General features: G+C 39.4%; 1 protein-coding gene across 1 annotated transcript in view; it reads left to right on the forward strand.

Moving 5' to 3' along the window:
• Positions 1–6,331: 6,331 nt before the first annotated feature.
• The window catches only part of CIITA (class II major histocompatibility complex transactivator), a 33,673-nt gene continuing 13,315 nt past the window's right edge, over positions 6,332–26,689 (forward strand). Inside the window, 11 exon segments of the mRNA XM_057407861.1 lie at positions 6,332–6,488; positions 6,490–6,601; positions 6,603–6,714; positions 16,760–16,763; positions 16,984–17,123; positions 19,506–19,628; positions 20,055–20,114; positions 21,192–21,275; positions 21,865–21,924; positions 23,945–24,094; positions 25,269–25,409. Coding sequence (XP_057263844.1) covers positions 6,427–6,488; positions 6,490–6,601; positions 6,603–6,714; positions 16,760–16,763; positions 16,984–17,123; positions 19,506–19,628; positions 20,055–20,114; positions 21,192–21,275; positions 21,865–21,924; positions 23,945–24,094; positions 25,269–25,409 — 1,048 coding nt within the window. The 5' untranslated portion in view covers positions 6,332–6,426.

Here is a 26,689-nt window from a genome sequence, read left to right on the forward strand (position 1 = left end):
AGCAAAGTTATCAGCTCTCTTCCAATTTTGGGTACATTGCTTCCCAACCTTTGGATGTGAACTTCTTGATGTGTTTAGCTCTCTGTGTATATCTTCATATGTTCAAAGCTTCAGCCCTTCTCAACTGCAGTTCTTGTTACTAGTCAGCTCTGCAGATCATCTCTTATTTCTCATTTGGGGAACTCCAGAAATAAGGATTTTGGATGCTGTTTGGACAGCTGTCAAAAGTTTGGTTTAAGTGGCTCTGTAGATCCACTGAATAAGGGATCTAAGTAAGGAGAGGACCCCTTTCCTAGAGTGGCACCAGAGTCCACTCTAGAGTCCTAGAGTCTTCACCAGAAGAGGTGCTTGGGGTTCCTTCCTTCCTTTGCTGGATGAATTTAAAGGCCTGTACATCCTCACACAAGTATCCAGTGCCTTTCCTGACTTAACCTGGTCTTCTATAGGCTTGATGAGGGGAAGAAAAACAGAAGTAGTGTAAACTTATTAAATAGAAGACCCTAAGGATTATCAAGCAGTTGAGAGCCTAGTACAACAGGCGGTTAATATGAAAAATTGAGTGCTGTTGCTTCTACTGTTTTCTCTGCAAAAAACAAAAGTTGAGGTGACTTCTAAAAGCTGTAAGCTGCTTACTTACTAGCCCCCACCCCCTTGCTACTAGTAATATTATCATAGTTGTGTTCAGATCCCTGAGGTGCTTGCTGGGAGGTTCATCAACTGTTGCTTTCATTGGCAATGTCTACTTCATCTTTTGTTGTGGAGGATGTGGAGGTTAAGCATCTTTTGCTATAGCTGCTTGCATGTGGTGTTCTTACGTATTCTAAAGTGATGTCAGGCGGGTGGTAAAGGCAATAACCTGTACCTACAGTTCTTCATTCTTATGACCCACAGATTTTTTGTGAAGCACATTGTGGTCCCTACTTCTACAGCATTATTGTTTAATAGTATCTTTCTTTAATTTGTGACTACATTTTTTTTCTAGTTCACTGAATAGTTCCAGCTCCATAAAATTTTTTGTAGTCAGTCACAAAGAACTTGGTGGGTTGTCTGAGGAATTAAAATTCACAAAATCCATACTATTTCTATAGGCCTGAATCATACAAAGTGTTAGAGGTGCTCAGGATTGGTCTTTAGGTTGCTGGGTCCCCCTTATAAGCCATGGGAACATTAAATGCCTTGGGATGGAGTCTGGAATGTTGACTGTGTGTTCTTTACAATGTATACCAGGTGCTACTGGAGATAACTCTTGGTATATGCAGTGTACAGCCCTGAACCTCTCCTGTAGGTCGACACCTAACCTCTTTCGGCAAAATTGAAAGCGTGGTTCCTGTCTGTGGCCTATGAGCCTTTTTTACCATGGAGCCTGTGTTCAGGAAGAGGCCATAATTGCCTGTACTGCCTGAAAGGTGACAAGCCTCAGCCTCACAGCTTAGATGAGGAGAAAGTCCTGGGCTGTATTGGAGGCCTCCAGAGATCTTCCTGTGAAAGCTGTTCTGCTTGACTCCACAGTTGGAGGGTGAAGCATTTGTTTCTCCTGGAATGGGCCCAAATTCATAATCTACACATCTTCAAAATCTATATAATAATCAGCAATTAAAAATACTGAAATAACCTTAGAAACAGGGCAAGGACCCACCCAAACCTGTTTGTTTCTCAAACCTGTTTGTTTGAGAATACACCAACTGTCTGCCTTTCATTCCTTCATGCAGGTCAGAGCAGCTTTAGCAGAAGGGTTTGGGAGTTCCCCATCCCTGTGGCAGAGCACCCCAGAGATCACACTGCAGGAGTGCAGAAACATGGACCTGAAGCTCCTGAAAAAGGCGGCCATGTGACTGTGTCTGATGATGCATTCACTGTACACATTTACAAGAGTAACAGCACAGCTACTGGAATAAAAGTCATGGTAAATGGTGGTTTATTCAAGTGACTAAAGGTAGAGCTACCATGTGAGGTAGATTTTAGTATCTTTTGCGTTTGATGTGTGTTTTAGTTGACAAAAATCAGAAATGTTCTAGGGAAGCCCCTAAAAATTGTGACTTCAACTGTCAGTTTAGTATTTTTGCCCAGCCTTCTTGCCTCTACCATTCTGAAACTTGACATAAGCTGTGGTTTTGCACATATCATTTTCCTTGCTGGTTTGGTTTTGTATTTGTATTCTGTTTCCCATTCTTGCTGTATTCTATTTTGATGTAGGGGAAATTAGTGTTTTTTATCACATGCTCCAATGCACCAGTGTGCTGGACTAGTTATATGAAGAACAGTGGTGGTGACAGAAAGGATACGAACTTTTTTCTTTCTCTAGTTGCTCTCAGCTATAGATAAATGACAAATCCTTCTGTTAACAAGATGAATACTGTTATGTGTTGTCTCAGAACTACTGCTAAAAGATCTCCAAGGCAAGGAGTAAGAGCTTTTCTCAGTTGTCTTTTCCTCTGTCTGTAGGCCAGGGAGCAGCTGGATGTTGCTGCAGGTCCTAGTGCTCACGATGTGAATGCAAAGCATGCAGCTGCAGCCAATTTCTAGTGAAACACTTCACACTGCATCCTTGGCTTCCTGATGAAATACCTTACGCTTGTAAAAATAGTGTAATAAGAAGAGCATGCTTAGGAATCGAAAGTGCTTTAGCAAAATGTCAAGCCAGCAATATTTTGTTAATTTTCAGTTGTTTCAGGTTTTCTTCTATTTTTTTTTCTTTTTTCCCACTGAGAAGTTCCAGTATGTACCATAGCACACTCATTCTAGTGCCAGTGAATGTAATGAATCACTGGTGTTTAGGTGAGGCAGAAAGTGGTGGAATTCATAGTTTAAATGTGGGCCTATCAACACAAAGATAATTTAGAAAAATATTTGACACCTTGCTGCTGGAAACAGCTTCATTATTTGTTTTAGTATATTTGCCCAGCTCTGCAGGGAGCTTTGCAGTAGCTATGTCCTCTTGTCACAACAATCTGGACTGCACAAGCCAATCTGGCAAAGTAATGTTATGTTGTTACTATTTAGGTTGCTCAGCTAAAAATGTGAGGGTTATGAGTTTTTAAACCCTAATATTTCAGAGAAACAGAATCCCATCAGGTGTTTATAGCAGACTGGCAGCAAATTTGTATATGCCAGCCTAATAAGGGTAGAAACTAAAGCAACTTCTGCAGAAATGCCTTTTGGAGTTAGTCTATCAGGATTTTGCAAAGCAGTCATCTAAACAGATCTTCTGTCCAGCCTACCTTGCTCTCTGTCTTCTGAGAATGCTTGTCCAAAGTTCTGTGAGGTTCTGAATGACCACAAATATTTGAGGTTCTAGTCTTTCTTTGCACCTACTAGATTGGAAGTTTCTAACCTTTTGAGTTCCTAACCTCACCTGAGAAAATAACGTTCTGAGGAAGCTGCCAGTATGATCAGCAGTGTTGCAGTGCATTACCTTGGCCTCTATGCACTGCCTCTCATACAGAGTCGATGCTACACCACTGAGGCTTATCATAGAGTTTGGAAAGCAATATGGTTGGTAATACTAGAAGTGCAGGCATGGAAGGATGTTGAAGGACTTTTAAGCATCTCCAAGCTCATGGACATTGCTGCAAGTCCCTGTTGATTTCAGTAGATAGTTTATTATGAATGAACTGCACTTCCTTGAAGTGTTGTCTGAGCTGTTGACTCTATCCTTGAGCTCTGATTTTCCTGTCATCATTTTTTTGGCATCTCTGGCTATAAACTGGATTCAGTACCAGGATTTGTTTGTGATTCCTTCTGTGCAGGCTGAATAGGTTTGACATACGGCTGGATGAACAGTTTTTTTGTAGACTGGAAAGTCTGTTTAGCAAATTCTCCTACTTTCTGATGGTAATGACTCAAGCCTGTGTAATACAGGCATCAGCATTTCACTACTTTACTTCACAGATGAGTGTATGTATTCAACTGCACAACTTCCCTTCCTGTTCTAAGGATTCTCTTTAGCTGACACAGAGCTTATGTAGGTAAGAGTGATGTTTCAAAGCAGCTATATCTCTTTTTAAGGGTCATTATGGTGGTCTTTCTTTCAGAGTCCAAAGGAAAAGACATGCCTTAGCTATAGAAAGTGCTAAATGATAGCAACATAAACAGCAACAAATAGTAAAAATATGCAGCCTGACTTAGTTCTCTTTTTCACACACATTGTTTGTGCTGTGATACATTTTTAAAGAGGAAAGTGATACAAAAAGGAGAACTCATGCTTTTGATTTCTTTGCATTGAAGGGAAGTGTCACTTCTAAGTAAATATTATGCTGTCCAAAGTCTACATCTAATTTTGAATCCAAATATTCTCAGTAAAATCATTTCACTGTTGTTCCTAGGGTCAATGAAGCAGCTGAAAGTGTACCAGTGTAGGCCGGGTTATGTCGTTCAGTACTTGACATCTGGATATATCATGAGCCTTAGCAGATTTTATCTAGTGTCAAGGTAGTAAGTCTTTTTTTTTTTATTTATACAAATTGAAAAACAAAAGCAGAAATAGAAATAACATTTAATTATTTTATAAAAATTGCAAATTAACACTGTAGAGCACTAGAACTTACTTGAATCAAGTTTTCAAAGCTTAAGATACTTGTAGTCCCTTTTCCTGTGTTTTGGCCTCAGCTACAAGATCAGTTTTGAGTCAAAGGCAGAGAACTTCTAGAATATTATTGCTTGGTATGTTTGCCAACAAAATCAACTTGAAATCTTCATATCTTAACCCATATGCAAAGACAACCCCACTTTTGATCTGTCTCAAATCTAGACATAACAGAAGAAACAATATTGTATTTGGGTTGAAAAACTTACAGTCTTCTGGAGAAATTGCCTCTGGAGGGAACTATTTTATGGAGGGGAGTTCTTTGCCCACAAAAAAGAAATTCTACCATTCCCGTTATTACATGCCCTCAGTCAAACACATTTATACCCTGGAGCACTGGGCAAGACTTTCTGTACCTGCCTTTTGCAGAGCTAAAGTGCAGCAGGTCAATGAGTTGCAGAGCCTGGCTGAGGATTACAGTTTAAATTGGGTTTCTTCTTTTAATATACAGCTTCCCATGTGGCTTGAACTGTCCACCTCCTGTTCGAGAAGGAGACTTCCTAGTCAGGAGCACAGTTACCTAGAGGGGCCTTGAATATGACTGATGATGCTCCCTAGCCAAATAATGGAGACAATACTTCCTTTTTTAATCTGTTCAACCCATTCAAGAGCACACTGCTTGCAGGAGAAGCTGAGATGGAGACTCCTTCTTCCCCAAGCTGTGGTATACTCACTCAGATTTGCCACAATAGCAAGCAGTTCCCAACCTTCTGCGAGGCAAACACCTAGCTGCCTTCAGCATGTGTTCTGCTCCACGAGATGATAAAGTCCAAGTGAAGACATCTTATACGGTGCACTTTCATGTTGACAATACTAAGGGAAGCAGTCCTTTTCATGTAATATTTGAGGGGCAATGCTATTCCAAGTGAGTTGGAGCTCATTCCTACTCATAATTCAATAAAACTAATGTTGCCTCTTCTATTTTGAATCAATGTAGGAAACAACTTTAAAGGAAAATACATTTAAAAGACAAATTCTGAGTGAGATAAGAACATGCATGAAAGATCCAAGGGATTTATTTTTTCATAAAGAAAGTGAATGTGCTTTTCTTAGTTGCCATTTATATAGTTGCAGTAAGGCTTGTTACCGACAAGTTGTTACGGCGGTATGGAAGATTTGCTACTTATTTATACCAGGAACTTGAAAACTCTTCTGTTGAAGAAATTTAACAAAGTGTCTGTCCCTTGGAATATAAATATGTTAACTTTTACTAAGAATATATGGAAGTCAAAAGCAACTTGTTTCCTAGTTATTTTTTCATCCTAGTAACTTCAGATATGGCAGAAACCAGAGTCAGACCTGGGATAACTTTTTACCTCAGAGTTTCTCACCTGGTTCTAACTGATTTGACTTTCATAAAATCAGAATCAGAATTAATCTCACATTGGAGTCTCCATGCTTTAAACCCATCTTTGTTGTAGAGGATGTGTTTTGTGCTGAAGCTTTTGGTACTGTTCAGATTAGACAATGACATTTCTGGGCCCACTAATGGGTCCCCACTTCACCTTGGCCAGGAGACAAAGTTCAACCTATGACAGTCCTTCCTTAGTGGGATAAATATTTTTTTTTAATTGTTTTTTCTAGTGACCATGTTGCTGGTTGGAGAGCTGTGTTTTATGAATGCTTGGAAGAATCATGGTGTTCTGTCATTTCATCAAGAAGTTACTTGGTTTTGGAAATGTTATTTAAAGGCATAATCAAATGAGAAAATCTGTCTGCTGTTGCAGGCCAAGGTCTCAACTCTTTTTTTCACTTCATCTTTTTGATGCTGAGTGGATTTTTTTATTTTACTGAAACAGTTCAGATTTTGCTTAGACCTCCTTCAAGCATCTTCAGATGCAGGTATGAATCTCTTTAAGGAGATCCTACCTAGAGGAAGGAATTTTCTTTCAACTGATACAACATCCAATTAACCTCATGCTGAAAGAAGATGTGATATCCAAGGAATACAATCAAGCCTTGCTCCATGAAAAAGACAGAAGGGACCTTGCAAGGAAGATACCTCTGACATTTGTGGAAAAAATGGGACCTGTACTGGAACACTTTGGTTCCCCTCTGTTGTTTAAACTTCCATATCAGTAAGCCTCAAAACATGACAGATAATGAGCCAACAGGAATAAATTATATTTCTGGTAAATCAGTTGATTTTTTTTTTCTTCCTTTTTTGCTTTGTTAAAGATTTACTTTTATTGCATGCTGAGATTTCATAGTGCAAAGTATAGCAGTGGAGAGCACTTTGGGAAGAGCCAGATTTTAATGCAAGAGCGGCTAAAGAGAGATACATCCCTTTAGGTTATTAAATACTTATTTTCATAGCCAGGCCATAATAAAACTTGTTTTTTGCCACCCTTTACAGAACCAGAAATGTAAAGTAGATTAAAGAGACCAGGATAAGGTCAGATTTTTCTCAACTGACATATTAGTCACTGATAGTCTGAGCAGCATGTATTGATGGCACATGCTGGCAGTTCATGTTGGCAAGTTACCTTACCTTTCTCAACCATATATGGAAGGAATGTTCTCCGCTTTAAATTCCAGATGTCTATAAGCAGCAAAACTGCACTGCCTACAGGAGACTGCTGCAGATTTAGAAAGGGGGGGGGGAGGGGGTTGGGGGGTGGAAGGAAGGAGAGAGAGGGAATACTTCATGGTTTATGACATTGTATTCAAGAGGTTTGAGGGTTTTAGTGGACAGCAAGAGAGAGAAAAATCTTATAACTCTGAGGCACTTCTTAGTCTGATGCACCAGAGGGTTAATGCATATGTTGGAGAACAGGGATAGCTCTGGACAATTCAAACATTGTCCATCATATGTAAAATGACATAACCCTATCTTAAATTATAGCTTTCAGGGTTAGTTTAACAAAACCAAGCAACTGTAAATGAGCATAAAAGAATGCCTAGGTGAACATTGGGGTAGTCCTGTAAAACAGATAGAAGGACCTTGAGCTGCAACATAGTGAGGAGTGTAAATAGCTTTTTCTTTTGAAATACAGTGTTGGAAATCACTTCTCAAGGCATGGATGAAAGTACAAGAGAAAAGAAGTTAAGATAGTTCATGAGAGGATAAAATACAGATGTGAACAATTTTAGCTCTATTATTGCACACATTAAAGTTAATGCCAAAATTTCATATTTTAAATGTAGAATATCATAGTAGAGGCCTGGTGTCACTTATGCTGGGAGTATATATATAGTCAGGTTTCTACTTTTAATTAAATACATGAAATGCTTGACAAAGTATCTGCTCCTTCTCATTTCTGTAATGGTAGCACCTAAAATCTCTATTCAAAGATCTCGGTCCTGTCATGCCTGGCTCTGTCTGCGCTTATTTGAGACATGACAGAGGGAAGCTCATCAGAAGAAGCAATAGTCTCAATCTACCTCTTGTTCAGCCTTTGTCACTGTTTAGATTTTTGTAGTAGAGATGGGCTTAAAAAAGGTGGAACATTAATTCACCAAGAAGTGATTCAATTGTATTAAAGACTTCAGCTTCCTTTGAAGGAAATTGGTTTCTAACTTTATTTTTTAAATTTGTTAATTTTTCAGCCTTCTGTTCAATCATCATTTCACTCTGACAAAGCCTTGCAAGAAAACTATCAGGAACAGATTTATATCAGCAGTTTCTCACTAACTACTTAAAACCAGTTCTGCAACTGTTTTTTCTATCACAAAATAGACCTTTACAATTTCTGGACAAAATACCCCAGCTTTCCCTCTCCTACAAAGTACACCATTGACATCTGTTTTGCAGTGCTTACAATACTAATCAATAGATTCTCTTCCCTCCTTTTGCAGTAGGGCAGCGTATCAGCAAGCATCGAAGCAAAGAAGCTGGTGGTCACCTGAGAAGCTAAAGCAGTTCTCAGCTGTCTCAACCTGATGTTTTTGTAAACTGTTTTTCCTTTTGTCTATAACACCATCTTTATAGACTAGTCCGCTAGATGATAGAATCATAGGTGAACGAGTACTCTGATTTGCTCCAGCAATTCCTTTCTTCAGTTTCTAAGCAGCTATGGGTGTTGTACAAGAAGTGGACAAGCAGTCTTTGCTACTGTTACAGATTAGAATCACAGTAAACAGCTGAGCCAAACTTTTATCCTTGCAGTATATAGATCACCTCATGAGGATTACAGCCTCAAAAGGTGGTAAAGAAGTCTGCCTGTAGGGCAGGTATAGGACCTTATAATTTGTGGGGATGTGCTGCACATAAGACTAGGGCTAAGAAATAACCTTTAATTTTGTATGGTTCTCTCATACAGTGATTGTATTATTGTCTTCTGTCAAAACAGAGCTCTAAAATACAGAAATCTGTGTTTGTGCAGCATTTCATTATTTTCTGCTCTGAATGCTGTTATACTGAGATGTTTCTTTTCTTCTAATGTGCATAGAGGAATTCCAAGAACACAGCTGCCTGGCAGGTTAGAGAGCCCAAGGAGGCTAGTGCTCTGCATTGCAGGCTGGGATCCGTATCTCTAAATACTGAGAATAGACCAGCCACTCCTGGGATGGGAAAAGCTTTTTCTTTTCCTGGGGAGCCATAGGACATAGTGGAAGCAGATCACCTCTACAAGGGGAGAAGGCTTGCACAGGTCAGCAACTGCTTTGCTTATAAGACCTGCTGCCTTGTGCAGAAGCCATTTGTTATGAAGTATCTGATTAAAAACTTACCTTACTGAAGCAGCAAATCCTTCATGTCTTTGACTTTGCCAAATCCCACTTCCTTTCCCCTTCAGACTCTGGTGGAACTTTCGCTGTAAGTTAGAGCCAATGGAATAATACTACAGAAAGTATTTGCTTGCTTGAGAATATATTATCTTTCACAGTTAATTTCTACTTTGTGTAGGTCTGTGTATGATTTAGGGAAAAAAACAAACAAAAGCAAACAAACAAACAAACAACAACAACAAAAAAAACAGAAAACAAAAAAAAACAGAAAAATACAAATAAGCTTGCTGAGCCACACAGAAGCAGCTATAGGCATCATGGCAGGAATGCTTGTGAATGAACTTTATTTTCAGAAGGTTGTTTGTCATACACTGGCAGGGTAAGTGATGATTGGATGAATAAACATTGTCAGATGCTGCTACAAGCAAACCCTGAACACCATGTGTAAGCCAGGCAAGATTTATGAGCTTCTGTTTCATAGAACATCCCACTTGTCATTTGGACCAATGGTAAGAAACGCTTGCTCAAGACTCCAAACTGATTTTGGATTAGTAGTCTGTGAACTTGTGAAAGAAATACTTTCACTTCTGTTTCAACAAATGGAGCTGCAAGGTAACAGTGTCTGCATGCTGCTTGCTTTATTCTTGCTGTGCTGCTTGTTTTATTCTCACTGATGGACTGTTTAACAGCATGATTTTGGACAGATTTGAACTGGAATAGAAAAGGAGAGGAAGAATTCTATGGACCACCAGAAATGGTTACCACCAGCTCTCATCCAGTTTTAGTTTCCAACCAAATAAATCAATCTGTTCCTAACTAGAGACAAGTGCAAGCTCTTCTTAGCAGTACAAGTGACGGGTAAAGGTAAGAGTGCTTATTATACAAAGGTTGCTAGAAAGGAGGTTCCTCTTAATATTCTTGTTTGGAATTCCCCTGTGTGTTTCATTTTTCTGCAGTGACTGGTCTGGCTCATTTCCTCCTTTCTGCTGTCACTTTCTGTAAGCCCCGGGCAGTGCTAGCAGGTCTCCTTGTATTTTGGTAGTGAATCCAGAGTAAAAGAAGAGGAACTATCCTGTTTTCTGAGGTCAGTTTTTCCTCAACTCTTGAATGGGGTAAATCCTTCTTTTCTTACCTTCTGTAGATATTGCTAACTACAGTGTGTCAGTATCTGGCATCGTGTTGCTTGAAATATTAGTAAGATGAAGTCTGAATACAGATGAAATTCTGGAGAATTTTGAATTATTCTCTTTGTTCTCCCCTGTTACTTGCTCAAAAGGCTGCTGTAGTTTCAGTCTCTTTTAAAGAATGCACTTGTTTTTTTTTATGCAAGTTTCTCCTATAGAAAATGAAACTAAAAATCATAGAAAGAAACTCATTTATTTCCATTTTTTTCCACAGAGTTTTACATTCCCACTTAGGAGGGCTAAGATTCTATCATGAAAAAAGTCTTGGAGTACAAATGTAGGCAAGGTGTCTGCTGTGCTGTTGTATTTCATCTTACTGTTGGGATGGGAGAGCTGGGCACAGCTGTGACACATGAGGTAATAGTGGATATGAAAAGGCAAATTCTGCTCTCAAATCACACATCTGGACACCTCCAGGACAGTACGTTATTAGTCTGCCTGAACTCAGCTGCCTCCAGTGGAAGACTAATAACATTTCTTTTATCTATTGTGTTGGTCTCTATACAGCTAAGTCCATTAAAAGGCAGAAATTCCTTTTACCTGATATTTGTACTTTTTCCAACTTCTTTAAACTCCTCTCTAAGGGAGACAAAGGAGAATGTGGCAGGATATAGGGCAGCTTTGTTTTCAGCATCATCTCTGTTCTTTCTTTTTAGACTATAAAGCCCATGGAATGCAACACTACATTGGCACAGTAAAGACTGTTGGTAAAAGTAGTATCTTTTGTTAAATCAGGTAATACCACAGGAAAAGTTAAATGCTTTTCAGATGTGTAAGCTTTTCAAAGATCTGAAATAGAAACTAAAACCTTCTAAGCTCATTACAACTAAGTTCTTCATAACCTGAGCACCACTACTTGCAGTTTATGAATAATGAGGCTGTCTCTGACAGCAAAATCTGTTTGATATCTGTGGAGAAAAGGAATTGTTAGTGGTGGATTTGGGGAGAGGAAAGGGAAACGGGTGACTGTAGCATGGAGGGCACTTCATCCCTCCTCATTGCTGGCTTGCCCACCTCCCAGAGAACATTGCCCCAAAACATTGCCTGCAGCAAAAGCCAGAAAGTACATCCCTGCCTTCTGGCGTGTGTTGTGCACAATGACATAACCCTTGGGTGGCACAAAAGAAGACAGAAGACTTTCTAAAGTTGTTAACAAAATTTTAAAAAGGCTTTAAAACTGTAGCTGGTAGCTGATGTCATTGAACTTTTAGCTCCAAGTGCCAGTGTTTCCCTGGACTCCTTATTTAGAGTTCCATAATACGCGCTTCTTGTCATCTTGGTTCATGTGTAGCACTTACTCTGGAGTGCTGCAAGAAAGTAACATTTCTTCAGCAATCTTTGTGTTTAATTTTTTGACCTCTTGTCCTCACTGCAGTCCTGCTCTCTTATTTTTCTTTAATGCAAGACTTGGAGCTGTAATGTTATGTCATCCTCTGCTTGAAAAACGTGATTTGTGTGGCACTACTACTCTTTTCTATGAATTATCCTCAGCTTCCTAAACTGATACAAAAATTAAATTCTGGGGAAGAGGAGGGGATTTCCTCTCTTCCTGAACTGGCTTCATTTTCTTAACCTCTGTACTCATGTGGGAGACTATTTTATTACCTGTCAGTCAGTTCAGATGTCAACAGAGCTTTGGGAAGGAAACCCCCTAACAAATCTCAGAAGCACCCACCTTATTTTTGGAGTAAATGTTACATTATTGCCTATATAAACCCGCTTCATTCTCTTAGAGAACAGTTAGTAAGTAGCAGACCCCATTGCCGGGAATCTTTAACATGTTGATCCTTTAAAATATAACACGTTTAAATCAAATTATTGGGGCAAAATGAGAAATTGCAACCACCTTCCTTATCTTTAGAAATCTAAACTGCCCTATCTAACTCTTAAGACTTGTATGTGGTTTAAGTGAATACCTTTTCCTTCTTCAACCAGATTCTTTGTCCTGGTATGGTAATGTTCACTATTTCTTTCACAAATTTTCCAGCATTTTTAATTCATATGATATCACTTGGACTCTAAAAGAGCACTGAAAACAAACCATGGAGAACCTTGGAAGTGAATCATATTGTTGTGCTGTATATGCAGAATACAGCAGTAAACCAAATGCATCATGAGTGGAAACCTTGCTGTATGCACTAAATCATCGCAGAGGTTTGAGAACACAGGCTACCAAATGCAGGAGAAAGGAGGTTTTATTTAAAGATTTAAGGCAAAAAGTCTGTCTTAACCAGTATCCAAACAATAAAGGAAAATGTATTCATGGAAATACATTTGTAAGTACACCCTGCCTTCCCCCACTCAGCATCTGCACTTTGTGCATGGAGGCCTGCCACAAAGGAGAGCGGACACCCCATGGGACTTCAACACTTTGTCTTGCAGGTCTGTGCAGGGTTTGTCTTCCTCCAGATGTGAGCTGGCTCTTGCCTTCACAGCCTTTATGCAGAAATTACTACAGAAATATTTTAGTCTTCTGACGAAGTGAAAACGTGCCAAACACCCGTTTTGGCAGCTCTGTAAGGGACCCCAGAGGGAATGTATAATCGGTTAACTAAGTTAAAAGCACGCATGAAACAACAGAGAAAGTGTTGGGTAGCACGGAGCTGACTTATCTTTGGTCCCAGCCAAAGAGAGAGGAGCTGCTGTTGTAAACAAGATTAATTATGTATGGTTTCATTTTGTGTACTTCAGTTACTGCATGCAGCAAAGCACTCACTGTCCATGAGGTGTCAGTCTCCTTACCTCTGGCTCTCTCAGTGCAGAAGCTTTCGCCTTTCAAAAACTCTTTTTGACTTCAACCTTGGACACAGTGCTTTCCATGGCTGCACCATAATTTTAATGCAGAAAAGCACACAGAACACCTCCTATTAGGAATGTGTTCATTCAACTACAGAAAGAAATTGCAGCATCCCAAATCCAGTGCATTCAATAGGAAGACCGCAAGGTATAGATCTGTGTCAAACCAAAGTAATAAAAAAAAAAAGAGGGTAAGTTGAGGGCCAGACTGGTGAAACAAAAGAGATGAGTACTCCAGTTTTTCATTCCTGAAAGAATGGCAATCTTCATTCTTCTTGAGGTGGAAGGCTATGTTTCCCTTACTCCTGTGTTCCTCGGCTGTAACACTTTCTGCATCCTAATTATCAGCTCTCTATCTAGACTTGGCACTGGCAAGCTGAAAACATTTTGCATTACTTATGTGTTTATCCACAGGGAAATGCTATTAAAATAACGGTTTAAATTAACAAAAGCTCTTACTATTATCTGTCAATGAAGAAGTTACGATTTTATTTTTTATTTTTTTAAAGGACTATGTGCGTGGATGCTTGAAAATCTTGTCTTTAGAGTTGCAGGTAGTGAAGAAAAACAATGTTTTCTTACACACTGACAGGCCTTGAGGAAAGAGAGAAGGATGATAAATGAACCAGCTGGATCAGAAGAAGAGTAACAGCTAAATTCAGACTGCTTAGGAAGGCAGGAGTAATTTTGAAAGTCCTAGCAAAACAGAAGATAACTGTGTTCCTAAAGGAATTTGGTTCATTATAATACTAAAAATTACACCTCCTGAGATAAGAGACCCTTGCCCACAGAAATCTTTATTCACTGGATGTGTATAGTGAAATAAATATGTATTGTGCCTTTAAATACAGACGGAGAATGTGGAAGCCAAGATATATATTGTATATATATAATGCTATCTATGTATATAAGAAACCCTGATTCTCACTGAAATATATGGAAATAGGTAACTGGCAGGCTGAGGGTGTGCTGGCTTTGTGAAGTTACCACCTAACACCCACCTCTGCATAGACACAGAATAAACAAATATCTGAACTTTAGGTACTAATCAGCTCTCTATGCACCAGAGAAACAACCCTGATTTTGGGGGCAACATTATGACTATGACTTAATTAAAGCTTAGTATTTACACAAGATTAAGTTTGCCTACTTAATCCCTTTCCATAGGATTTAGCCTTTTCTTTGTCTGCTGCAATCAAGCAGCTGAACTGCCACTGGAATGATGCATTTGTCTGTCTTGCATTCTCTTTACACCTTCTGCCCAGTTACTTCTCTGTCTCTAACCCCAAAATTATACTGACCCTGAGGTAGTGCTTCAACAGCATTATTCACAAACTCTGGGAGCCTGACATTCTGAAAGGATTTTATGTTCATTTAGCAAGGGAAAGGGCAAAGCAAAATGCTGCAACAAACTGAAAATTTAATCCGGTATGTTTATAACCTTATTTTTGGTTCTTATTCAGATTTGGCAACTTCTGCTTTCCATTTATAGCACAGCAGGCAATAATATAATATTTTTGTAATCTTCGTAGCTGTCGTGGTTTAAACCCAGTCAGGTAACTCGTTCACTCACTCCCCCCCTTCTTTCCCTCCCCCTACTCCCAGAGGGACAGAGAGGAGAATCAAAAAGAATGCAACTCCCACGGGTTGAGATAAGAACAGTTTAGTAACTAAGGTATAACACAAACCACTACTGCTACTACCGATAATAACAATGATAAAGGAAATAGCAAGGGAAGAGAATACATCACCTCACCACCAGCCAACCGATAACTCGGCCCCCCCCCCCCCCCCCCCCCAGCCCAACCAAGCCCTGACCTATACCTCCTCTAACCCCACAGTCTACCAGTCCTTCTGGCTCACTCCCAGTTACATGCTGGGCATGACGTGCTGTGGTATGGAATACCTCTTTGGCTAGCTTGGGTGAGGTGTCCTGTCTCTGCTTTCTCCTGGCTTCCCCTCCTCCCTGGCAGAGCATGAGGCTCACAAAGTCCTTGGCCAAACCAAACCATCGCTATCAGTTCTGTTCCCAGGCCGAAAGTCAAAACACTGCACTGCACCAGCTACCAAGAAGGAGAAACATGACTGCTACTGCTGAACCCAGGACAGTAGCATAATGAGGCCACTGAACATGAGGAAGGAGAAGTACCTGAGTGTAGGTTATTCCTACTTATGGAACTTCATTGTGTCCATCCTCTTCTAAGTTAAGGCTCTAGATTCAGACATCTGCGGCAGAACGTGGAGAGGTCCATTTTTAAGCTGTTCATCAGAACAGCCCCTTAGAGTAGTAAGAGGGATGAAGATTAGTCTATAACAAAGCAGCATGTAGTGGTGTGTGACTAGGTCTGCTCTGCCCCTCTTTAATCAGAGCTGCAGTGTTAGTTGTATTTCTCTTTCATCATGTTGCAGGTAGGCTTCATGGTACAACAGGTTGTTCCATATTTACACACCTTGAGAAATTAGGCATGTGAAACCAGAGTTATTCATGGCATTCTGCTAAAGGCAGAATATTTGAGCTGTATTATATTTATCGTTCATTGCAGATTATGGTGCTTGATGCCAAGCTGAAACTTTTAATGGTTGTGGTGTGTCAGCACCTTTTTTTTTTTTTTAACAGGATATGGCCTGCAAATTTTGCTGGTTGTCCATTTCATGCTGGCATTTTAATATTATTATGAACTAAATTTCTTGGATTACCAGTGCAGGTGGCATTCACATTAGCCACCTGTAAACACTGAGGAGCCAATATTTGGTTTTGAAATAGTTTGATAAAGGTGATGAGTGACCAACAAGTATTGTTATTTCACTGGCTCTGGAATATCCAGAAGGAATGTTTGAGCTTATTGTAGTGCCTGGAAGCTTATTCTAGTAACTGGAAAGACATATAAGGGATTTAAAATGAGGTGGAGGAAGAGATAACCATTATTGAGAAATGTAGCTGCAGCAGTAAAAGCAGTTCTCAGGTGACTGGAGCAGGGAGTGCCTTAGATCAGTCAGATTTGTCTGGATACTGTATGGCACTCTGCTTGAAAGGCTATAGCAATTCCCAACTCACAGGTAGGTATGAGTTCTGAGGGGAAAAGAACATTGATTAACAAATAAATGTGATAGATTCCAAATTGTGAGTGAGTGGCCTGTTACAAGAAACTAATTCCCAAAGTGACCATGCTTCTGTACACAATCAACTATGGTCTGGAAAAGAATTATACAAAACAAGTGTTCTACCTTTCACTGTACCTTCTTGTGCTGAGGGGATGTCTCCTAGTGCTACCTCCAGGTCTTAGGAGCTGAGTGTAACATCCCAGACTGAAGCTGCTTCCATTAAAAGAAACTGTCCTGATGGTAATAAATGGGATTCAGCTTCCATGCTCTTCACTGCAGTCTTCTCATTTTCCCCAGTACCTGCTGGATTTCCGCTTGCATCATTTATATCCTGATAAAGATACAGGACTCGTGACTTATTCAGTACTTGGCACTTTTGGTCTGGGTGGTCAGACTGCAGTATCCCACCCCCTGACTGGACTAAAAGATAGGTAAGTCTCATTGCAAGCTGTATCTGGATCTGTAAATTTAAGTTACACAGTTGTAACCCAAGCAAGACTTGGTAAAGCAATACCAGTTCCACAGCCTTAAGATCTCAATATTTTGTCAACAGAAGGCCACAGTGCAGGACTTGTAGTTTTGGTTGACAAAAAAAAAAAAAAAAAAGTAGTTTTGTTATTGCTAACTGTTTTTCTATTTGATTTCATACAGCAGGAGACAAATCATGGATTCAACATTTCTGTCTGAAAATGGCTATCTTGATTTGCTGCACAGTGATATCGATCCACTGCATTTGTATACTCAACTTGATCCTAAGTTATCTGGAAATGAAGAAGGTGACTTCTCTGCAGGTTAGTAAAACACTAAAAAATGCTTGATTAGTTTAGTCATCATGCTATAAGTTATTACCATCTCCTCTCAATTCCATAGCCACCTAATGGCAGCTTATTGTGGTGTCTGAACTAAACACAGCAACACATGGTCTTATGATACAATAACTTTGTTCATATCTGTATGTAAAATAGTGACTGCTTCCAGAAACTATCATGGTTTTGAAACTCCATGTTTACAGCTTCCTGCTCAGTGAGTCTAAAAATACATACTGTACATGTCACTCATCAAGGTGTGGGATTAATGTATTTGGTTTGGATATTGTTCCTGTAAGTAGTTTATTTGCAAGTGTTCCTATTGTAAGCTGGTCAGATGTAATTGTCCACACTTTTGTAACTTCAAGGTAAACACTTGGCAAAACAGAGACTTTTAGGTGAGTTTGTGATGAAACCAGTCTGCAAGCAAACCAGCATTTTTTTTCCTTCTGAGATCCTAAGGCATCAGCTTTCATTACCAGTTTCCATTTTACAGTTTTTGTTGGCACAGGCCAATGATTTCATGATTTTATGATAGAGGAGAAAGCAGAAGGGCCAGGACATAAAGATCATAGAATAGAATCATAGAATAGTTAAGGTTGGAAAGGACCTCAAGATCATCTACTTCCAATCCCCCTGCTGTGGGCAGGGACGCCTCACACTAAAGCATGCCACACAAGTCTTCATCCAACCTGGCCTTGAACACTGCCAGGGATGGAGCATTCACAGCCTCCCTGGGCAACCCATTCCAGTGCCTCACCACCCTAACAGGAAAGAATTTCTTCCTTATATCCAATCTAAACCTCCCCTGTTTAAGTTTTAACCCATTACCTCTTGTCCTGTTACTACAGTCCCTAAGGAAGAGTCCCTCCCCAGCATCCCTGTAGGCCCCCTTCAGATACTGGAAGGCTGCTATGAGGTCTCCACGCAGCCTTCTCTTCTCCAGGCTGAACAGCCCCAACTTTCTCAGCCTGTCTTTATACAGGAAGTGCTCCAGTCCCCTGATCATCCTCATGGCCCTTCTCTGGACTTGTTCCAACAGTTCCATGTCCTTTTTATGTTTAGGACACCAGAACTGTACACAATACTCCAAGTGAGGTCTCACAAGAGCAGAGTAGAGGGGCAGGATCACCTCCTTTGACCTGTTGGTCATGCTCCTCTTGATGCAGCCCAGGATACAGTTGGCTTTCCGGGCTGGAAGTGCACACTGCCAGCTCATGTTCATTTTCTCACCAACCAACACCCTCAAGTGTTGATAAAATGATAGTTTCTTCATGTAAATTCCTACAGCTGATCAGATTAGGAGGTTGCCCTGGATCTCAGACATTCTGCTCCTGAATTTGTGTGGAGGCTGTGGAATGTTCTGCTTCCCCTGAGTTTGCCAGCATTAGAGTACGAAAGTGAATGTATGCTGCTAACTGTGTGGTGGAGCAATAGATGAGCTTATTTTAAATTGCTGAGCTGGTCTGTGGTTTGAGATTGGTAATGAAAAGAGAACAACAGACGCATGCCAGATATGAAAACCTATAGTTCTTCTTGATAGGTGTAAGAGATTACCAAACTGGAGGATACCACCTCACACCCTTGCTTTAATGAGAGACCAGTGTCAGCAGGTACATGGGCAAATCAGTGGAGAACTGAGCACCAGAACCTGGAATCATCTTTGTGATTATTTCCCAGGTTGAGCTTTGCTCTCTCAATTTCTGACTGTTAATCAAACCTGCAGGAGTGTTTCTTCACTCCCATTGTCTTACTTGTTCAGTGAAAGTAGGATGAGTGTGGGATCAAGGAATGGCTTTTGTTATATCAGAGATTTTTCACTGTTTTGAATACTTCTAAGCCTTAGCAATGTCTGAGATGATGTAGATAAAGTAAATGTTGTCAGGACATGGCACTACTTATTGGAAGCTGGGTATATCTGCTGTGAAGATGTTAGCATGGTCTCTGGTATATTTTGGCCTTGTTCAACTAGCAGCTTTACAGGCAATTTGTAGCAGTAGCTTGGGGGTTAGCATGGATCCAGAATTCTTCCAAACAGGGAGTCTTCATGGTACCACAATATCCTAAAGAATAAGAAGGTTTTATAATATTGATGAGTCTGGCCATGTGCATGGGCCTTAACGGGACAGAATGGATTCTAGAACTGTTTTATTTACTAGGAAATATGAAGTATCAGAGTTGAGCAAAAGTGTTGATTTCTGTTGATATATTACTGAGAGTTCTGTTCCTGCTTAACCAACATAAAAAGAAGAGCCAAAGCCTTTTGCTGAAGTAACAAATCTGCCTTTTCTGCATGTCCTGAGATCTGTTTTCCACTCCTTCGTTATGGTATTCATTGAACAATTGTGTTCTCCTTTTTACTTCTAGATTCTGAAGTTGATGCCAGCAACTATGATCAGTTCAATATTGATTTCCTGTATACAATGGAAAACAGTGAAAATGGGGATGAATTGGATCTCTGTTCCACCAAAGAAGATTATGCTAGAATAGGTATGAATGCAATTTTTCTTTCTTTCACATCCTTATTTTTCAGTCACTTGCTATAGCTATTTCTTATTAATTGTATTTTCAGTTTAAAGCAGTGGCATATACATAGTGTTCTGTCCCTCATGCATGGCAGATCTAGCCAGGGTACATAAACCTGCAGTTTGTGGGGAAACAGATTAACAGTAGCTTGTGGTTGTTGGGGGAAAAAAAAATCTCTCTATTAATGGCTCCTTCTGCTTAATACTTCCTGTCTCAACTTCTTCTTTTTTGTTTTCTTGATTTCCTGAACAAAAATTTACAAGAAAAATTTAATTTACCTCTGCAAAAGGTAAGTTTACAGGAGTTTTACTGTGAAATTACTGTGCCCTTACTATGTTTCTTCTTCTTTTTCTTTTTTCTTTTTTTTTTTTTTTGGTCCCTTCTTGCTAGCTGGATTAGCAGAATATGTGCTCCAAGATCATCAGGAGATGAAGGTGGAAGACACTTTTGGTAAGATTTCTGTGGCAAAGTTTAATTTTCTCCATGACAGTGTTCTGGCTAACATCTGCACTGTACTTCATCCCCATGATTTGAACCGTAGTAAGGTTTTTATATATCTGGTATACTCTTCTTTCCCCCTGGAAACTGTATCCCAGGATTTTCATGGCAGACTTTGAGGATTTTCTGTATTGTTGCAGGCCTTTCTGAAAGATGGCAGTTTTATCTCTGAGCAGTTGCCGATCACATCACTATGGCTATAGTGTATGTACAGCTAGTGCAGTATACGCCCTCAGTTAGAGTCTGACTTATTCTAAGCACAACACAGGTGGTATGCAGAAGTTCATTAAAGCTGAACCACCCAGAGGACTTATCATGCATTTAAACGCTGTTCATGCACACTCACTTCTGTTCAGGATGCACAAAACTGCCTGAGGAAGCATGTTGAATTTTAATTCTCTCCCTGATCAATGCAGCAATGCTGTAGTATGCATGTGGTAAATGATTCCTTCGTTCAGTACTTGACCAGAGATGATTGCTTGACTTTTTACTGTTCCCTGGTATGTTTAAAAATTGAGGCTTTTTGCACTTAATGGCAAAATTTGTATTGGTTTTAGAGGAAACAAGATACAGTATTAGTGCTGAATGATTTGCCAGTAGAAGAATGGTACAGATAACTTCACAGTTCTTACAACACAAAATACGATCTCTTAAGGGATCTAATCCTTTTTGTACCAAAAATGAGTAAATAACTTTGCTAGTACTGAGATTATGCTGTGATACAGCTATGTTGTTTTATCCTTTTATCCTTTGCTCATCATTAAAGCATTGAGAAGTGTTTAAGTTTTATTAGCCACTGAATTAATGGCAGTAGATTAATACCTCACAGTTCAAAAACCAACAGAGGGTAACAGAACCTGCATCCAAAGCTCTGTGGGCTTTCTAAATCCTCTTGATCTGAAGATGTGTTTTAGTGCATTTATTTGGAGCATATTTTCTCTTTGTCACCTGTTGGTATATTTCTGTTACTTTTTCTCTTCCTACAATTTTTCTAGGAGAGCAAAGGTTGACATTTTTACATATTTTTAGCAGGGAACCTTATTTTGGATGAAATAGCAGCTGAAAACACTGAGATGCTTCCTGACATAAATGTGCAGAAATGTCACAAACGAAGTAAGTGAAAAAGAGTGAGAGTTTGAAAGGCTGCAAAATTTGAATCCTAAATTTGCATTTCGACACTTTGGTTTTAACCCATCCTCAATGCATCTCTCATGTAGTTCTTCACTGATACAACCAGACGTGCTTCCTATGATATTGCTTACCCTCTGTGGGCTGGAAGTAAAAACAACTCCCACAAGCACATTCTTTACAATTTGCAGAATTTGTTGTCCTGTAACATGACATTAAGTATGTTGTATTTCTTCCCTTCATCTGTGTGACAGTGTTAACTTTGTTTTCAGTGACTCTATCGCTTAGCAAGCATTAGCTGAACAATTCCCTCTTCAATATCAACAGCAGCAGCAAAAATCTTTGATTACTGGCACAAAAATCTGTAGCTTAATTGAAACTTCACAGTCAGAGTGAAATATGAGGCTTCTCACATTCATATTTTATATATTGGCCCCAAACAATTCTGAAATAGCTGAATTGAAACTGATAACATCTCATTCTGCTTTAAAAGGTTAAAATAAATTTCCATGGTGGAAACGTAAAGTTACCAAACTGCTTCAATTTTTGTCATTTATCATCACTTCTCTTTCATCATTCTTAGGCTCTGCAGAGAGTTGCTCTGATGCTTCAGAACGCAAATACAGGAAAATAGGTAAGTTGTTGGCTGAATAGGAAAAGATTATTGAACATATATTGTCTTATGTTGCAAAGTCTCATCCTCTGTTAGGTATTTGATGATACAGCATCATCATTAATTTTAATGTTTTTAATTCCAGCAGAGTAGAAATCATTGTAGAATCACATTCTTATGCACCTTGACTTATTTATGATACAACAAATCTGTGCCCTCTTAATAGTAACTATTAAACAGCATCTTAGGACCAACTACATGATAGCCTGGGAACCACTGGATCCTTATGCTTCAGAAGCACATGTTCCTGATGTGTGATAGAAAAATTACTTCCTTAGCATCAGATGAGGCCTAGTTGAACTTCTCTAAATATGTCTAAAATCTGAGAGAAGAAAGCAAAACAGTGGAGAATTGGGTCAGGGTCAAATTTTGTCGTTTTTATCACGTATACCCTTTGTTTATGATGGGGAATGTGACCCAGGCCACGGTTTGTTATTTCCTATATTTGATCCTCTTTGTTCTAAGCATGTCACCTCCCAGAAATCTAGTCAAACATCCTAGTGAAAATAGTAACTATGAAGAGACGGCTTCTTTGCCCAGCTCATGCTATACAGTTCTTTAAACCAAAGTAAGCATGAGAGAAAGGGAAATGTGAAGGTGCTGCATGCTGTTTGACCACCTACAGGGCAGTACCTGTGGCCAGCAGACAGGCTGCAACTTGTTTCCTAGGTGTAAACTGGTGCTAGAATTCTTATTCTTAGTCTGGAGCCTAAATGGGCGTCTCAGGCATAGAGAAACCATCAAAATACTCTTGCAAAATCCATGTGAGAGCAACCATCTTTGGGTGAATATATCATACTGTGTTTTGAAGTGATGTATGCATTATTGTATGTTAGCAAACTTCCTGACAGGAGTTCTGACTGTATGAAACCTGATTGGCTGTGTGCATGTCAGGGTGGGCAGCCAAAATCAGTATGTGTAACCTAGAGAGACATGCAGAGAATGCTTGGATTATGGGACTGCATCTGAGCAAAATTCAGCCTGGCAATTGCCCAGCAATACTCAAGGAACTGGCATAGACTGGATGAAATTCATCGAGATCACACACATGCACTGAGACTGTGAACCAAGCTGTTTTTCCAATGTTTGTGTGGATTTCAGGAGGAAGGAAGGAGACTGAGCCTCCGTTTATACCACACTAACAATGAGAGTTTTCATTAAGAAAGTGATACATCAATTCCTGATTTAGAAAGAAAGCCAAACCAGTACAAATGTCTCACCCTACAGGACTTGCAATTCAGTCTACATTATCATCACAGAGCTATCAGGTGCTTTGTAAAGCTGCACCTATCCTTTTCTCAATAGGTGGAAAGTGCTCAGAATATTATCAGTCTCCATACCTTACTGACCCATTGAGGGTGCTGAGGGAAGGGATATATATGTATACGTATATATACCCACGTAGTGTATATATATACATATATACATATATGTATATATGTGTATATATACATAGTCCATATATACATAGTCTATATAGACTAGGTATATGTATATGTAGTATACATACTGAGCTAATAGACAAAAAGTTGAGCTATATAACAAAATCAGGAATTTATTTAACCTGTCATAAAATGTGTGTCACAGAATGATCCTGCAAAGGGAAATGCATCAGGTCTTCAGAAGTGTAAGAACACGTGCAGTAAAGAGGCTAATGTTTACTAAAGTTCAGAGTGGTAAGCCAAGGATGAGATTCTTTCAGACGAATTGAATGGAATTCAATTTTAGATTTGCCCAGCTGTTTGCAGTTAGCTGTAACAGTACCTGATCTCCTCTGACTACATCAATGCAGCAATATTTAGATGGGGAGTGTATTGCAGAAAGCTATTGTGAATTGGTTTTACTTTTGGAAAATCAAAGCACAGCTGATCAGAATCAAGTGGTTTACGATACCTGCTGAGACCTCTTCTTTGGCCACCTTAACTTCTAGCAATGAAATAACTTTCTTCTTTTGGTTTGCCTTTTTTTTTTTTTTCTCAAGTGGAAGTCCCTGCAGTGTCTGCAGGGAGCTGCAGTTTCCTTACTATGCCTCTGAACACCCATCCAGCTAGCTCCACCTCACTAACTAACCAGCACATGTCCTTTTCTCTTCTTGCTGCCAATGCATTGGAAAGGAGTTTCTTAATTTCTGGTATGTACAGTAGAGCTACAGGTGTGCACCTGTACATGGGTTGATTTATACAGGGGGAAGACTCTCTTATAAATTTGGTTATTGACCCTGAACAATGATGGGGAAAACAAGCATGGTAGCTGATTCAATCGAGCACTAAAAGTATGGCACTCACTAAAAGAATGAAAAATATTCAAGGGAAATAAAAGCCCCTAATGAAACAGTGAGTCTTTCATTTAACTGGTGAAATGCAGGTTAATAAATAAGAGAACAGTTATTTGCTGTATGCTAATCTAAATAACTACTTGCTTGTCTTAAGAATAGGAAATCACAAATTTTTTATTCCTAAACTCTGGGTTAGTTCCTTTCATCCACGGGCTATCCAGAGGACAATTGTATTTGTAGTAGTAGAGAAAAATCTAGGTTGGAATTTTGTTTGTAAAACCTGAATACTAATCCAAGTGATGGGCTGTGTAGCTGCCTTGCCTTGATAACGTTGAGTAGCAGCGGGTGCTCACGGTACACTGGCAATTGCTAATGACAAAGACAGAATTCAACACCTTTCACTGTTAAATCTATACTGGAAAGGAACCAAAAAGTAATGTATACGTTAGAGGTCTTGAAGTATGTAATGATAGCTGAAACAGCACAAAGGAGCAAAAGAAATTCTGTCACGCTTAGAGAAGCTCAGAACTATGGCTGATTAAATTGCAAGCACTGTATCATCAAAAAAATTTCCCAGTGCAGGTTCAGAAGGAGGATCCTTGCTAGCTGCTTGTACAAGCAGCATGATGTGCAGTTATGTGGGAAAGATGTAGTGCAAAGGATGGTTAAATTAATTCAGATACACAATATCTACACATTTCCTCTCTTCTGCGTCTCTGGTCCATACATTTACAGATTTTGCCTTAGACACCATTCGTTATATTAACAGGATTTCTCTTTAGACTATCAAAAAATAGTAGTTACTAAAAGATGGGTAATCCCTTGTATTTCACATTCATCGTACCTGTTAAGATTTTTTGAATAATGGATTCTGCGGACTTCCTGTGAGCCTATGAATTCTGGTTCATTAACTCATCACTGGGAATATTTGCCCAGAAGCTGCCAGAAAGGATATTTTCTTTAACGTGAAAACCTTTAGAAACCAGGAACCTTTAAAAACAGAAGAGTAATTGCTCCACACTCATTTCAGGACCTTCAGCACCTCTGATTCCAGAGTGTCTATCTGTTGGCAAGAAAGGGAGCCAACAGAATGCAGGCTTTGCAGATCCTCCTAAGCAGATACTTGGCTTTGTTCTTGGAAATGGCACATCCGATGTTCTAATATATCCAGGTGAGAGCAATACACTTTTACTCACATAAATAGGCAGAAAGTACTGGAAAGTCAGTAACTGTCAACAAAGTACAAAGTTCCTTCATTTCAGATACTGATAGTTATGATAGGCTGAAAACTATAACTTTTTTTCTTGCCATCACTGACTTCTCCCACTGAAACATTGATATCCCCAAGTTTTCTAGTTAGTTTATGTGATATGTAGAGAGCAAATTTGTATGTATACAGTACTCTGGACTGGGAGAGAGAGCAGATTGCTTCTGTCCAAAGCCAATTTTCCCCTTTGGGCTTTACTCATATTGATCTTATTGAGGAAAATAAAAATTAATGGTATTTCTTTGTATTGTTCACTGTCTGCTTAGTCTAGGTCAAAATACAGAGCAGATAAAAGATTGTAGAACTAAGGATTCAGCTGTATGTTAGCCATATGCTACGAGATGAAGTCTTCTTGTCCAGTTAAAACAATACAAAAGGCCAGTGTGCATCATCAGAAGTGGAAGTTGTGCTGGTACTGGCATGGCCTGAGCATCTTAAATGCTCGATGCTGGAAGCCATACTGCAGTCAGTTAAAATGGAACCTTCAAAGCCAAAATGATGACTTAACTAAGCAATACAGAAGCATAATATACAGAAAGGCTTATAAAGAAATTGGAGCCCTGCTCAGGATGTAACAGTCCCGCCTGTGGTAACAAGCTTTCCTCAGACACTTTTCTTCCAGCCCAGGGAGTTTGATTTTAGTGGGTGTTTAGTTTCTGGTAATTATAGCTGCTTGCTACAGCGTTCTGTTGCCCTCTGGTGGCAACAGAGCCCAAAATAGCATAATTTTAAAGTGAGGATTAACACGCAAATACCCATGGGTTTGGGGAAGTACTTTACGTTATATATACTGTTTATGTGAACACACAATATTAATAATTCCAACTGATTTACAGCAGCACAACGTTATATGAGTATGTCACAAACCTCAGAATTCCAAATGCAGCAGAAAAATTACCGCTTCGGCTATCAAGTCAGTTTCTCTTCCTTTTTAGAAAATTAACATCTGATTGATTTGACCAATGCGGCTTCCCATCTAAATGTCTAATTACAGTTTTTCTTGGTTTTCATTCTGTTGTGTTTGTTTAATAAGTAATAAACCAAAACGAGACACTTGCCTGAAAACAGGCATGTCCCCTTGTTATTTAATATCTTCAGCAGATTTTTCTTCTACAAGGAGGTGAACTCTTTCTATCAAATGTATTCTTTCACTGGAAAAAGGACTTGCTTATCAGAAGTCTGAG

The sequence above is a fragment of the Pezoporus wallicus genome, unplaced genomic scaffold, assembly GCF_028554395.1.
Source record: "Pezoporus wallicus isolate ANWC-B61680 ecotype Strahan unplaced genomic scaffold, APGP_CSIRO_Pwel_v1 contig_4012, whole genome shotgun sequence".
NCBI classification, from domain to species: Eukaryota; Metazoa; Chordata; class Aves; order Psittaciformes; family Psittacidae; genus Pezoporus; species Pezoporus wallicus.